This window comes from Sphaeramia orbicularis, chromosome 13 (assembly GCF_902148855.1).
Source record: "Sphaeramia orbicularis chromosome 13, fSphaOr1.1, whole genome shotgun sequence".
Classification (NCBI taxonomy): Eukaryota; Metazoa; Chordata; class Actinopteri; order Kurtiformes; family Apogonidae; genus Sphaeramia; species Sphaeramia orbicularis.
This window is the reverse complement of record NC_043969.1, coordinates 32,432,375-32,448,814: the sequence shown is the minus strand read 5'-3', so window position 1 is coordinate 32,448,814 and position 16,440 is coordinate 32,432,375. Positions and strand designations below refer to the sequence as shown.

General features: G+C 39.5%; 2 protein-coding genes across 2 annotated transcripts in view; both read right to left on the bottom strand.

The window, feature by feature from the left end:
- nxn (nucleoredoxin) overlaps positions 1-13,676 on the bottom strand; it is a 60,937-nt gene extending 47,261 nt beyond the window's left edge. Inside the window, exon 1 of the mRNA XM_030152899.1 lies at positions 13,180-13,676. Within this exon, the coding sequence (XP_030008759.1) occupies positions 13,180-13,488 (309 nt within the window). The 5' untranslated portion in view covers positions 13,489-13,676. The remainder of the gene's footprint in view (positions 1-13,179) is intronic.
- A 395-nt stretch (positions 13,677-14,071) lies between these two features.
- txndc17 (thioredoxin domain containing 17) lies at positions 14,072-16,332 on the bottom strand. Its single transcript, XM_030153112.1, has 4 exons — positions 16,048-16,332; positions 15,742-15,823; positions 14,753-14,828; positions 14,072-14,552 (listed from the first exon to the last, which is right to left on the bottom strand). Exons 1-4 carry the CDS (start codon positions 16,190-16,192, stop codon positions 14,484-14,486), a joined length of 372 nt encoding a protein of 123 aa, XP_030008972.1. The 5' UTR covers positions 16,193-16,332; the 3' UTR covers positions 14,072-14,483.
- Between the last annotated feature and the right edge of the window lie 108 nt (positions 16,333-16,440).

Genomic DNA, 16,440 nt, shown 5'->3' with positions numbered 1-16,440 from the left:
AGGGTTGCCACCTTCAACTCCTGCTGATTCTTACGCCCTTAAACTGAAGTCATGACAGAGGAGGAAGCAGCCTAATTAACAGATAATCTGAGGACAGCCGCACGTTTGGCTTTCAAAGCAAAATAACTCAAGGGTCTCTACAAAGGGGAGGAAGCTGAATAGATAGGAGATAGAAAAGGACCACCCTCAACTAGAGCCTAAAAAAAAAGAAATAGTAGAGTTGAAAGAGTTAAACTGAGCCAAAATGAGACCAAATTGTCAGCCAAAACAATGCAGATATTTTGCAAAACATTTTTGTATGTTTTAGTTGCAAAAATTGATATTTGTAAAAATGTTTTCCATGAAGATCTTCAGTTTGTGTGTTAACAGGGATGTCATATCCCATTTTGCTCATGTTCATAATGGCTTTCTGTAATGAACCTGCTCAGGAAATATCAAATCCTGGTGAATAAAATCAGCATACGACCTGCAGTAAATCGAGGACAGCACAGACACTTTTGGGAGACAGGACTGGACCAGTGTACTGGACAAACCCACATCATGTAAAGAACACACTTCCACAACCTTAACCAACATTTAAGGAAACTGAAGTTCATAGCTTGTCATTGCTGCTGAAGTTCAGGACAGATTACAGCCTCTGCACCGAATACGTCCAGTATTATCCACAGTTATAACTCCAACAAGAGAACAGGGTGTTTTGTCTGAGTGTTTCCCAGTGTACCAGTCTCTAGTCAGATATTTTTTGAAACAAAGGTCGTGGACAGAATTTTTTTTCTACAAACGGAAGAAGAAAATATCTCTTTAGAAAAATACCTGTTTGTGTGGACAGAGCACTAGACAGGCACTGTGCACTTTAAAACGCTTTTGTTTTTCCCCCCATTTCAGATAAAGGGCTTAAAATGTCTAGCTCTTGCTTAACTTCTTCAAGAAGACATCACAAACACACAGTTTTACTCTGAAGAGAAAACCCAGTTTAAAAACAGTCGCACTTGAGAACCTCGAGTGTATCATTATCCAATATTCCAAATTTTTGTGTGGTACAACCATTTCTTTTAAAACTGGCAACTAACTAGCCACAAAAGAAATGCAATCTGTTATCTCTATCCCTGAACTTATATAAACGGATCTGCTTTCTGCGGAAATGTTTAGAGCTTTGAGGCCACGCCAGATATTTAACTTGGCTCTGCTTTCAGCTTTTGAGAACGGATAAAGGAAGAACATGGTAAAGGAGTCCTGAAAAACAAGGAAGGCAGTTACATTTCTCTTTAAATCATAGCCACGCCTCCATCCACAAACTATTAAACATTGTTCTATGCTCTAAACTGTCAGTTCTACCTTGTGGGAAAGGCTGTACCTTAAGAAACAGGAGGGCCACAAATGATAGCTTTTTACAGGAGCGATGTCAAATGCTGCCTTGATATTTTCTGATTACGCTCTGATGACAGTAATTAGACAATGAAATTGCAGTATACGTTACGGCAAGTCTCCACCCTGATTTTCCCCCCTCACCACAACAAAGTTAAACAACTCCTAACACTCCTTCAGCCTCTGTGCTAAAGGAATCCACATGAGGAAATGCAGAGTTTTATAAAGTACCTGTGAGAATTTTGACAGCTTTCAAAGTTCTGGATAATATTTTCTGTGGACCTTTTCCCTGTCAAATACATTTTTTGGACATGGTTTCTATCTGCAGCCCATCTCGCCTGCACTCACAGAAGTGAACACCTGGAGCAACAAAGCGGCGAGGGGAAGTGATGAAGATGCCTTTGTTTCTCAAGGGTTTTGGCCACACAGAGAACTCAACAGACAGAAGAGAAATGATTCCACATGTAGCTTTTCCCAGATACACTGAGTGTGAAGCACAGATCAAAACTGTGCCTTTAGGTTTGGGTCAGTGGTCTCACCTTTCCCTCTGAAAAATGGTTTCATACACAGTGAAAAAAAAAAAAATCTACAGCTGTATTTTCATTCGCAGAAGTAACTCTTTAGTTTTACTCAGTCTCCTTTTCAGTGTTTAAAAAACACAGCGCATACCTCTGGCTCTTGTTCTGCACTATAATTATATATTAGATGAAAAAAGAGAAGGGTAATAGGTACAGGACTTGGCAGAAACACTTACATTCCTGACGTGAACCCTTCATCTCCGCAGTTAGCCTTTTCCTTGCTTCACTTCATAAGCTTTGTAAGGTTCTGTGGCAGATTATGTGCACAGTAACAGTTCACTATTGATGTGGCTGAGCAAAAGATGATTAATATAGTGTATAGTCTTCCTTTAGAAAAGCTCACAGACCATAACACAGACAGGGGTTTGCCAGAGCCGGAACTGCAACCTTTGGTCTTGAAGTGCACACCTGCTGCTTCCAAACCCAGCAGCGTTGTCAAATGAACAGGTGGCGAGTGACAGACTGGTGAGCGGCGTAGATGGTTAAGTATTTAGTCTGTGTTTATCCACGGCCTCCTGACTCAATTTAACACCTCACAGAGCAGCGCGATTACATGTTCCCTGTAAATTTTGTGCTTGGTAAAAAATAAAAACAACAGACAAATAAAAGTCACTTTGCGTTCCTGTTACAACATTGTTGACGTGGATGTGGAGCTGATGTCAGGTCAAAGGAGTAAAAATCTGCAGCCATAATTTTGTTGCAGAAAATAAAGTTGCTTAAGGCGACAGCTGCAAGAATGCTTACCCAACATTATACTTTTATTTGGCTGTCTACAGGGGAAGGGTTCCCAGCCTTTAACATTTAACTGATTAGTTAACAAGGTCTTGTGTGCTAATAAAATATCTCTTGACATGCCATTACAAAAAGGTCACAGTAGGATAGAGATAAGTTGGTGAGACAGAATCCATGTTCCAGAATAAACTAATTGGGCTGTCAATTTATTTTCCAGGGCAGAAGGTCAATAAAAGTGGAATTTCCTGATGTAACCTGTAAATTAATGTGAAAATAAAGCCATTTTGTTTTAATGACAATGCTTGAAAAAACTAATTTGATGAATATTAAACAATGTAGAAGTGTTCTGACCATGCTGAATAAACATTTGTTTATTTTTACCACTTAACTCTTTCAGACTGCATCCTAACACGTAAACTGCTTCCAAATGCTCCCTTTATTCTATATTTCTGTAAGACAAAATATAAGTAACTTGTTGCGGTGTCAACTTAAAAATAATCAGCAACATGTATTAAAACTGCAAATGTGGCAAATGTTCAGCCTCCCACCTCTGGAACTGAGGCTTCTGCCTTTACATCAGGAGGCAGTCTTTAATCTATCAGAAAACAATTTGCAGAGCAGCAGTTCAGCCCATAATTTGATGTTGCCTCCAATGAATTTTCTCAGATAAGAGGCCCATGACTATGTCTGTTTAGCTCCTCCACTGGCCTTTGGAGGACCAAAGAGCCGACTTTTCATTGTTAGCTCAATGTTGAGCCATCATGTGGCCCAACAATAAAGAAGTCGGCCACAACTCACTGTGCCTGTAATCTCTCTTTGAGGCCCCAGCGTCTCTAATTGCCTGGACACTTGTGTCCGAGGGCTCCTCTCTTTCCTCAGTGAAAAGATGAGACCTCTGTTGCTCCTTACAACAGGCTTAAGCTGATAAACCCTTTCATTCAACATGACCATGGGATCGGTGCTCCTTGCAAACAGATTGGGTAAAAGAAGACAAATCAAAACAGTGATTAGCCCCCAACACAGAGGCAGAGCTAAGCCACAGCAGGAGGTCCTCACTCACAACCACGAAAACTGTTGGATCATTCAAATGCGTCTTTCCTGACTCCAGCACATTCTGTAGTGCAACTACACAACCTGAAATATGTCCGGAATTTAGGCAGCAAGGATTTTATTGAAGAACAAAGACATAGCATGGTTGAATTCAAAATTGGACATGGCAGCTGAAGAAATGTATGACAACCAAGCAGCAAAGACAGAAAACAATGTAGCCAGCGCTGAATCTTCTCTCGAAAGGTGTTCAGATCCCTCTCACTCAGATAATCACCACCTCTTATGTCACTCTTCTTCCTGTCATGGACATTCTCTTGCCTGCATGAGGGTTCCTTCAGATTTCTCCGCCTGTTACAGGCAGTATCATTGCCAAAACCTCCATATGGCATACTATCAGTGCATCATCTGTCCTGTTGTTGAACATTATACAAAATCCATGTGGTTTCTCGCCATCAAGGTCAGATGAAGTTATGTGTTTACACACAGCAAATACTTCACCATCCCCAATGCTACATACAAACATTGATTTACTACATATTAGAAGCTCCACAAACCATTGTTTTTTTAGTATATTTCTATACAAGATACTGGATGACTTTATATGAATTGGCTGTTCTATAGTAACAGTACCACATTTGGCATAATTGTCACCAAACATTGCGAAGCAATTTATCACCAGTGCGACAACAGTTTTTATTTAATCTCAGCTTTGTCGTCTTAATGTTTAAATGAAACAAGCAGATTTTTCATCTGAAACCTGTGTTAAGATGGAAAAACTTACATTAAATAATATAAGCAGGAAAAACTGATTCCACAACTGTCTTCCTGCCGCAGTAAACAATAAGCAAAATGAAGACTGCTATTTCACTTTTAATAAAACATAACAGCGTGCAATATAGCATTCTGAATCAATTTGTGGTCACCACTGCTGCACCATTATTTGTGTTCAAGATTAGCTTGCCCAACAGTGACCTTGAATAATAGCCCACAAATGTATTCTTAAGAATCATGTGACTCAGGCGTGTGCACACAAGCCAAGACAGATACCAACTGGGGATATCAACATATCCCATTCTCCACATACATATAATGTGCAATTATGTGGGGAGTACAATTGTGTCAAATGAACACATGCAGTAAACTCTGTGAACGTGGCTGGAGACTATCTTGAAGGTTTGCATTAATAATAGAAACAGAAACATTACACAGCACAAAATAAAGCATGTATGTTTATGTGCAATCTGCTGGAGGAGATGATTCCAATTGACTCTTTAGTTATTATTGCAAAAATAATGAGAAAACTACAGGCCATGAGGTCTGCCTGAGTCAGACCCTGTTGGTGATTCTCAGCTTTCTCTTAATACAACTTTGCAAAGACAGCATATGAATTAGTGACACAATTCTAGAGTAAAGTTGAGGTGCTGAGTTTCAACAAAAAGTACGTTTGAAGAGGCTTACTTCTACTTCTTCGTTCTTTTTGCAACTGTTAAAACTCTTAACTTGGTACCATGCTTTGCTGTGAAAACTGCCTGAAAGAGCTGATTCAATAATATGGAAACGATTCTTGTGGGAAGCTGTCTGCAGTGCCATCTGACCTTATTAGACATATGATATATCCTCAGCTGTCTCATTATCCTGCTGGAGATTAACAGGTCGCTGTAAATGCAGCATCTGTCTATGAGCAAAGTAAGGATCAACCATCAGTTTGAGCCAACTAATCTGAATTATGCTAGGTCAGCAATGTCAGAGCCTGAAATCTTTGACAGCTTAAAAAAAAAAAAATCATGTTCAGTTTGTGTAACTAGCTAGTTCAAATTAAAAAGCACACTGGTGACTTGGCCTGATCTTCCTGTAGAGTTGGGGCGTCAGAGTGCAAGCCTCTTAAAAATGTGTCAAGATTGTGACAATGTGCTATTTCTGGACTTTTTGATTGTAGTTTCCTGTGGTGCTCATGGTGTCACAGGTAAGAGAGTGGGAAAAGACTGCTGCTGAGTGATTGGGGTTGGCAGGTGTGTGAGCGTGCGCACATACTGACAGGTTGTCATGAAGTGTCAGCGTTGAGATACAGCATATTGAAAATATTGTGCAGTTGTATTGCCTCAAAGTATTTTATTAAGAAAATTTTCTATACTCCTTATCGGACTATGCCACACTGAACTAAACTGATTAGGGGCAGATCATGTTCATCCTGTAGAATTATGGAAAAAAAGTTTGACAATATGAACATGCGTGATAAAATAAGCACAAAAATGAGGCGGGATTTAGATAAATAATCATGCATATAAAACTCAGCATGCAAACATTTGACCAATCAGATGAAGCTGTAGTTTTACCATTCAGCCAATCAGATGATGGTGAATTTGGTTTGTTTGCTTAACTGCAGTATTAGCTGGTCTATTTATTAAAAGTCATATAATTACAGTTCTCCTGATAAAAATTATTGAACATTGCAGTTTTTTTCCTCCCATCGTGCAGGCCTAATGGACACTAATAGGAAACTCACAAAATTAAATCCATAATTTAATCATAGTGGCATACAGTCTAATAAATCAGATAAACTGCACAGGCTTAATGTCTTACAGTACATCCATATTTTTAATTTGTAGGAAAAGCTGCTCTGTCCTCTACCCTTCAGCAACTGGATGCCCAAAAAGCCCAGATGAACAGAGTGGAGCATTTTCTCCATCCACATGCTCACTTAGCCTGGGGGAGGGACTATGCTTTTATACACACACAAAAAACTACCATTCCTATCCTCACAGTTAATGTATACAATTCACACTGTGTAATCAAGAATAAAGGATGGCACAGTACAAAAATAGAAGACGGTTAGAGCTGTTGCAAAAATACTGTTTGCTACAGAAAAGCGCCTTGCATTCAGAGAAATCAAGCCTCCTTTTTCATCACTTGCCAGCATACATGCTTGTCAGTTGCAGGATAAAAATCTCTTCGCCGCGTGCAACAGCTACACTGTAGGAAAGACAGCGGGGCTGGTGCCAGTGTGCCATGCTACACACAGAGACAGTGGGTCTCTTTGTATGGCAAGCTTCTTTTCAGACAGGAGCAGTAGCTGCAGGAGCACTTACATTTGGATGAAAACACCACAGTGAGGGAGAGGTTTACAGCTTGCATATACACAACACTGCTTCATCTGGGTGAGCGAGGTGGTCACACGGAAGGGAATGGGTTATCGTCAGAGGGGAAACTTGTCACGCCAGACATTTTCATACTATGAATAAATTTACATCAAATCAACACTCACTGATCAAGCAGATAACCTGATGGAGCTTTCAGGAGTGTCAGTGATAAAGATTAAAATCTGCAGCGAGTGTAGACAGTCCCAAGCATGCATCCATCATTATGTCCCTTTCATTTAGCTTTAGAAACATGATAAGCAGTGATGATGAGGGGGGAAATCGTTCTTTCACAAAGGGCCAACATTCAATCTAGGAGAGATAACAAAAGGAAGACGAAAGACAGCCCTGGATGGTGGGATGCCCCTGGGGCGGCTATGCTGTTATTATGTTGGAAAGGGCTGCTGAGCTGCGGTGTGGGGCAATTAGAGACTGGAGGATTGACTGGGGGAGGGTCCAGGCACAACAAGCCGTCCATGAAGTGTTTTCAGCTCAGAGAGAAAGAAGAAAAAACCTCCTTGCGTTCACGCTAACCCCAATATGGCAGTAATGGCACAAAAAACACAACAGATGACACTGGATTTATGAATTGAAATAACAACCATCTGCTTATTTCCATGGAAAGAAGCTAAGCTACTTTCCCATCATCAGCAGAATTTAAAATGATATCAAGCGATTGCATGCGGAACTTCATGCTGCACTGGTTTTGGATGATTTGACTGGTAAGTATGTGACAATTAGGCTGGTTTGGGATAATGTACGCAAGCAGATGAATCATCTGTTGTTCTCATTTAGAGCTGCTGCAGACACTGCGGTGAACACATTAGCCATGTCCATTATGTTTAACGTCACTCTGCTTTGGAAAGTCCTTGCTATATAAACCACAGAGTCCAGGAGCGGTCCAGCTGGAGAACATGGGGACAAAGAGGAAAAGTCAATCCCAGAGTATCGTTTCAGCAGTCCGTGGACCACAGGCTGAGGTCACAGCCTTACAGCTATTGTGTGTTGTCATTTAATGGGTAGATAACGGAAGTAAAAACAGATTGAATTGCAAGACGGAATGGCTTTTACGAGACACACAGTGCGACTGTTCGTCACCTCTCACTTGGGTAACTTAAGCTACTAAGCCTCACCTCTGATGAGATCTCCATTGTCGCCTCTCATAATATTACACATCTTCCAGTAAAGAACATACAATGGACTGTGAAAGAAGGCAGTAACACAAGCTTAGTAGTGCAAGATGTAACAGTTGGTATTGCCAAGTTATCCCAAGCACTCACAAACACACACACTGTTTCCATGCCCTCCGGCCTTGAACTGCTTCAGTGGAGCAGGTGTCTGCCCACATTCTTTATATAAGCTCATGTCAAACATGGCGCACAGCAACAAGGCCTCACAGCTGCAGGACAATGGAGTCACATTAAACTGCAGCACTACTGCACTACAGCCACATACACTCTTAAACCAATGGCAGTTTCTGCAAGGTCAACTTACAAGACTAACAGTAAGATAAGGATAAAGACCTGGTGCAGCAAAAACACTGAAGTGAATTTAAGCATGATGTATCTGCAGCTGCATTTAAATGATGCTTTATGTAATTTAGTAAATTACACATAAATTATACTGTTGATGGTCTGCGTTAATAAGCACTTACAAACTGCAAAGATGCACATTAAAGATAAATGATTCTGTACCCTCCTAATGAAAAAAACACTTCCTGTAGTTTTAGCAATTTAAGCTTTATCAGTATTTGCTATATTTTGCCAAAAGTTTCCTCTATCTAAACCTAAAAGAGGTCTATTTGTTTTGACCCTATTAACTACAGTGAGGGAGTGAAAAGTCCACCACTATTAAATTTAGCCAGAGAAAAAAAACCCTCATCTATGTTAGGTTCTTGACACATGCTAAAACTCTAAAAACACACCTCTGAAAATATTTAAACAATGTGAAAAAGGATTTTACTTGTCATTTTAATCTGCCAGGGTCAAATGTCTTGAAGAGAGGATTAACTCAATTTCTATTTAGTCTCAGAGCCAAACACACATTAGGCTACTTACTAAAACCCTTCTGCTTTGATCACAGTAAATGTTCTAGGAGGAAGTGTCACCGTTTAATGGCCACAGCTCATATAGGTCACTGTTCTTCACATGGATTTGCTCTGCAATTGTTTTTAATATTTTCATGTTCAGTCCAACTCCTTAAAAGCAGTAAGATATGTTTATATTTTTTTGCTGCCAATGTCTTGATGTTGTTAAAAACTTGTCTTAATATCCTGCTGATACAATACACACGATGCTGGTTCCCATGAGCTGCAGCGCCAACATGCTGAGCAAAAAACTAGTGAGGAATACATCCCCTCTGAAGCCTGCAATTAACTCCTAAGCTCTCAATTACAGATATTCCACATCACAGAAGCCTCAAAAATGTCACATTCTGCTGGAGTTATTAACCCATGCTATGTGAGTGAACACAACAAAGACAGACAACATCTAATGACACAGAGACACAAGAACCCAATGCAGTGGGGAGAAATGGATCCCTAAACCAGTTCAAGGCCTTTCCAATTTCCAAGCCACTTCTACTGACCCAAGGCACAGACCACTGCAGATTTCAGCAGGTCAGTGACATATTGATGAAAGGCGTCCTTAGCCCCTCTCTGAAGCCCCCTTTGCACCCTCATAGCTGCTGGCTTTGGGCCAAGTGAACGGGCGCTGTGCCTCTGGGGGCTGGCTACAGAGCAGACCCGCTGACCACGAGGACTGAACAAGGGCCTTTCTCTCACTGTGATGTGATCCTCCTCCCTTCGAGTCCTGCTGGAACAGTTCTGGCAGCATCTCAGCTTTGCCCCCTTTAAACACCCCCACCCCCTTTTGGTCAACTTTTCACATAGACTTGGCTAAGGCTTTAATTGATTTACATGGAAGTCTCTCACTCCTGCTGCACAAGTCCATGTAAGGCAGTGCCAGCGAGCCAAGACACCCAGACAGCTGGCCATCCCCGAGCAACAAGCAGACGTCCACCCACTGAGAATGTGCTATTCAAGGGTCCCATAAGAAAAACACCAGAGGATAGACTATACGCTATTCAGAACAAATGCTGCTACTCTTGGCCTGTCTGGCTTTAGGCATGACACCGCTCTCAGAATGGAAAATATCAGATAAGGGAGACTAATGACATCTTTATAGGCAGAAATGAAACAGAAAATAGGAACAGACCATTTATTAGATTCCACATTCACATTTTTATGATTATCTGAACCTTTTTCTAATCTGATACATTTTAAAATGTGCTACTTTGGCTCTGATACATCTGTCTGTAGTCACCACTCCTTAGTTTCTGTTGCTATGTCCCGCCCACAGCACTATCTGATTGGTTAGACGTCACAAGTAATAGCCTATCAACACAGAAATGACAACAGGACCTTTATTTATTCATTCATTACAATCCCCCTGGCTCAGTGGGAAACTGACTGTAATTACTACTGAATTGTACTTTTGTTATTTGACAGTCAGTTTAAAAGCACTTCAACAAAATTTTGTGTTGGAGTATTTAGAACTTGTCTCCAAGATTTAAATTTTTATTACAAACACAAACCAAATATTGACGTCCTTGATTGCTAATAATCAGCCCTAAAAAAAAGCTTAATGGTTAAGAAAGTCTTAAATGTGTACCTTTTAGTAAGCATGAATGTCTGGCAAATTGCAGTTTGTACCACTTATGGTCCTTAAACTTTCTGCTCTCTGCATTTAATCAAGACTATTATGCCTTCTTGATTGAATAACAAACATTTCCTGCAACAGGAAGAGCTGGATAACCCCTGAGTAAAGGAAAGGAGGACAGGCTCCAGTGAGAGATAGCCAAGTTAGTACTGTACAAGGAAGAGGAGGAGGGAAGCGAAGGGTGGGGGGGAGCTACAGTCCGGCATTCTGAGGTAGGTGGCGAAGCTCTGAAAGACATGATTTAAGAAAAATTGCATCCTTCGCCAGGAGATGAGCTCAGCTTGTGCTAAGTCATAAGAGCCCTGTCAGTCAGGGTGGAGAGGAGGGGTGAGTGGGCCACTTAAGTCTCCACAGACCCACAACATCAACACAGTTCTCCACTGGGTCAACATCACTCACCAGTTAAGTCTGTCTGTAGTGCAACACAGCAGATCCTCTACAGTTACTGCATCACTTACATGCACATTGAATTTAATCACCAGCTAACTTTATACTTCCTGACAGAGCTTTAACTCTTTCGTGTTGATCGAATCAAATGTATTTTTCTATAGTGGTGACCTTTTGTGTCACTAAAATGCATATATCCACACATGCAGTTTAACTCAAAATATCCGCCTCCAGTAATGCTTGTATAAAATCTAAATACCAGCTAACATAAATCACAGATTAACCCAATAGCAGCTATAATGATGACAATGTATGTGCACGGATGCATTACATTTATGAAACGACATTAGTGGATTGCAGCTGCTGACTGAAATCCTCCCTGCAGAAAAGGCCGCAGGTTGGATGAAGCTCAAACTGAACCAAAATTGCAGGCCTCTGCGACGACACAGATCTGCATCTTATTCTCACAAGGCCTGGACAGGCAACAGACCACCGACAGGAGCACGAACAATGCTCATGTTGATGCCACAGATATTTTCCACAAGCAGTTAGAACACAATAACGCTGCACTGTGGCGGTGGATGTGATCTGCTCCGCCCCAGACAACAACAAGACAACCCCCACTCCCCCTGTCATTTCACAGTCGTGCCTTATTCACGCCTGGACTTCATTATCAAGTAGAACGGAAATCATCATTGGCTATCTGAAACAATTTACAAGACAATGATTTGGTCTAAACCACGAAGCGATGTCTTACACACACACACACACACACACACACAGGCTAAATCAGTTACAAACCAGATGCAGCTGTGAGATGTGTTAGATCAGTATAATTCTACGATATGACAAAGGTTATAATATATTTTCTTTTCCTTGTTCAATCATATGCTTCTGAAAAAAATATTAAAAATCATTTAAGCTTCTACCTTTTTCCAAAATACATGAGTGAGGATGTTCTTTATTATTATTTTGGCAATATTCACTTGCACAACTAATGTAAATACAATAGTGTAAATAAATATATTCCATGCAAACCTGAGCACAGATTTGTTCACTGCTGCAAGCAAATTTACATTTAGGAAATGACTGAGGGATGACTCACTGACCTGAGGTGCATAGAACACAGTCCTTCCTGTCATAAAAGATATTTCAAGTAAACAGAGAAATAAGTCTTCATATGATGCATTACTGATTTGACAAATAATAATAACTGATATTTTGTTGGACAGTGTTAGACAAAAGAAGCTGACTGTGTTTAAACATTAAACCTTCTAAACCCAGTTCCACAAAATAAGACTTGCAGTTTCCAATAGAATTTTTTTTTCCATTTTAAAATAAAAATTACATGTATATATTTTTACTCTGAGTTGAACTATGAAAGAAATGTTACACTACCTCTGTGAAATATCAGAAAAATAAATTTAACCTCCATGATATTTTACAAATAGCAGACAAATATAATGTCTGCACAGTAATGTTGATACTAAGGCAACAGATGAGATGATGGCAAAATAACAGGCCTTCACTGACAAAGTTGTGGCTGCAGCAACCAGAACAATATGCTGCCAATACTGGAGACATTCGAGAACACTGCACTGTGATGTGTTTAGCTAAAATATAATATATACTGTTATTCCCTGGATAAAATTGTGGGATGGGGAAGACAAAAGGGAATGTCTTCTGCTCTGTTTTCTGTTCTTTTAACACCTCTCTGTGTGGCCCTTCTACATTCAGATCATCTTAATAAAATCACAGTTGTTTACTTTTATGATTGCATGAAAAAAAACAAAGAAAAAATTCAACATAACATGAAAAAAAAATCCCTTCTTCTGCAGCTTTTTCTTTGTAAGCACATAGTATTTTTTATTTATTTATTTTATAGTTATGAGGAACTTATTTTTAATTTTTGCATGCTGCATTCAGTTTTAGGCTATGACTGAGAAAAAGAGTAGTTTGTCTTAATTTATAAAAGACCATTTTAAGAAGTCAAAAGTTCAGATTCAAGGAAGATTCGAGAAACACCTTCATGACCCACATTAACTATACACCTGTGCACTGGGGAAAAGCTACACATGACCTGGAGATGTTTTGGTTTTTTGTTTTGCTTTGTTTTTTTTTTTTTCCAGAGGTTTTCAGACTGATGAACACTGAAAAACCTCCTCAGAGGATAGTTCCCAGTGTTCCTCTTCTCATCCCACCAGCCCATCTTACCTTTTTGTGTCTGTCTTTGAAAGGTAACGCAGGCCATAGCATCTCCTGTAAAAAGTCTTGCCAGTGTTTCTGGTCCTGATCAGACGAGATGAAGACGATTTCCAATTTGTCTTTATGTTCAGACGTCTTTTTAAACCTGCTGTAAAACTCGCACAGGCTGGCGTTGAATTGCTTGCACGGTGCGTTCAGGCTGCATCCGAAGAAGAGCCCGACCAGGGACAGCTTGGCGCCCAGTGACTGCACGTCCACCTCGGCTTTCTCGCTGTTGACGAGCCGCTCCCCGAGTAGACTCACCAGAAACTCCGACATCGCAGCCACAGTCCACGAACACACAACGGTACCCTCAGCCAAGGCTCTCACGCATATAACCGCTACGTTGTGCGGTGGCCGGTCCTTCCTCCTCCTCCGGTTTGGGCTTGTAGGTGAGCTCCAGCCCCTGTGAGGCGTTGCGGTGTGCGTTTCTCCGCTGCTCGTCCTCCGGTGTGAGCGCTGTGCAGGAATGCGCTCCGCTTAAATCACCCTGACTGCAACAGCGGTTGCGCGTCCAGCCCTCACACTTTAATCATGACATCTGGTGGTTTTAGTTTAAAGAGAATACCCCAGCACCCTGCAATGTGTTTTTAATACACTGCACACTGCAAAATGAGCTTAATTCTTTAGATGTTTGAGTTTATGGGTTACAAATCTCTATAAACTGTGCTATTTTTCTGATTCATTTCAGACATAGCCTCAGATAACTTTGCTAAAAATTTAACTCTTTCTCTTCTATGACTTTATTTGACAACTGTAAATTTAAAAAAAAATATCAGCAAATTTGTAGAAAAATAATCTTAAAGAGACCACTCTATTCTAATGGAAAGGCTGACACCTAGCGTTCAAAAATGAGAAATACTTCAGCTGCTGCAAATAATTTATTTGACTCCTACAGTAAGGCAAAACAGAAATCACACAGAAATTCTTACAATTTTCTGACGTGTTACACTGGCGTTACATTTCCACACATGACTCAAAGTTGAATTACACTTACACTTGGGTTTTGCACATTAAAATACAACATAAAAACGTCTTATTTACTGTTCCTCAAGCAGATAACTTTGTAAAGACAAATATGTATGCAGATATTCATGATTTGGGTTGCGAATGTACACAGTTACTTATGGACATCAAATGATAGTGTTAGTGTTAGTGTAGTTTGTGTATTGTAAACAATAATCAAGAATGCTTCATTTGAATTGTTGAAAATTACACTTGCTGTGTCACAGTGAAATCTTGCAGGTTTAGTGAGTTGTCGAGTGCACGATCCCTCAGTCCTCAGTGAACATCATCCTGACCAGCTCTGCTTTGAAGCATTCCTCCTCCACCAACTTCTGAGGCTGAAACAAAGATTATATGAATTCATGGATAAATGGTCTCATATGCAACATTTTCTAAGAAGTGAGAGATGACACGTTTTCTGTTTTGTCTAAATGCCTGTTAATTTGGTTTGGATATTTAAAGACTGTACTATGTTAGACTTTTTAAAACTGCCCTTATGTTGGTCAATATTAATAAAATAAGTACAAGTTATACCTACCGTGCCATATCTCAGAAGAGTAGGAACTCCACTCAACTTTAGTGTCTTCTTGAAGTCATTATTTGGATTCTTCCAACTGAAACAAGAAAAAGGATTATTAGGTGATTAGGTTGATACACATTAACATGGCTGGAGAGAAGTACAGCTTCCTAACATTATATTTACACCATCAAGACCTTTAACCTTCAAAGACCTAGACTCTTTTTTGTCAATTTTCTCTGCTTTGATGAGCTTTGAATTTACTCTTTTATGAACATGATCAGTAAATATGAGAAAATACTTGATTTTTACTGAAAAATGCAAAATGTAAAGGATATTACAATAAGCAGAAAGGTTAAATGGAGAGAAAAATGTATCTGGAAGTCACCACAAATATATATCTATGTCTTTAAGGGTTAATTTAATTAGAGATATAGCAGATGAAGACAGTCCAGAACAAATATTCAACCCTATAATTTAGTTGGTCTCACTTTCTTTTATTTTTTCAAAATATTATTAAAGTATTTTTATTTGGCTCTAAATCATTTGCTGAAGGCTATTTTGAACGTGTATATTGAGTTTGGAACACCTTTTTTCCCCTCTCTTCCCAAAACAAATATTTGTTCTGTACTATGTTGGTACACTAATACTAGTTTGTTTTTCTTCTCTTCTGTCATCTTTTCTGTATAAAATTAAATCTTTATATCAACCATTTATGGATACATGTAAATTATATACATGAGTTTCCTATTCTTGCTGTTTGTCATCTTATCTCCTAAAGGTAAATGTGTAATTATTACAATCTTCGTCATGTAATGCCAGACTATTTGTTAATTTCTCTTTCAGGGGAGAAAAAGAACATTTTTCAGTTTTCATCTAATAATTATAATATTTAGACATCACCTGAAGTCCTGATTATGTGCGACTGGAATAACTTCAAAACAAAAGAGGAAAGGAAACAATTCTACGCAACAATTTGACATAAAGTGTGGTGTGAAAAAATTACTGACTAAGCCCTTTCTCCAACTTGACAGTAGATGAAGACAGATCCCTCAGGAAGGTGACTCATTTCTCCTCTTACAACTGGCTCAGCTAAAACAAAAGAAGTAGACAAGAAGTTAAACAAAAGTATTTTAACAACTGCAATAAATGTTTATAGTTAACATCATTCAAACTATATCCATACTCACAATGAGAAAAAACTGACAGATTATAGTGCATGTACCAATAGCTTCATCATGTGCTAAAATAAAGGTGATTATAGTCATAACCTTTTGTACATCTAACATATGCAGTCATTAAATATCTGAAGTTACCTTTTACACAATCTGGACACCAGCTCTTCCCATGTTCGTCTTTATCTCCGGAGAAATAAGCAAAAATATCCTTCCCTTTCCTTTCAGCCACAGCCGAACAGAATTCATCATAGCCGCGCACATTTACCTCTTCGTACTGAGACATAATTTAGACTGACTGCAGATCTACACAATCTTAAACTTGCCAGCTGTCAGGAACCAAGAAGTTTAAGGAGGAACACTGCTCTTTAGCACACTGACTCTAGTTAAAATACTCTGGAGCAGAACTTGATCATACGACTTCCGGTCCGTACAAAGGTTCTTAAAGTGACAGTGTTTCTGAATTAATTTTTTAGCTTTTTGAATGTTCATGAACGACAAGCTCAACAATAAAACGTCATTTTCCTGTTGTAG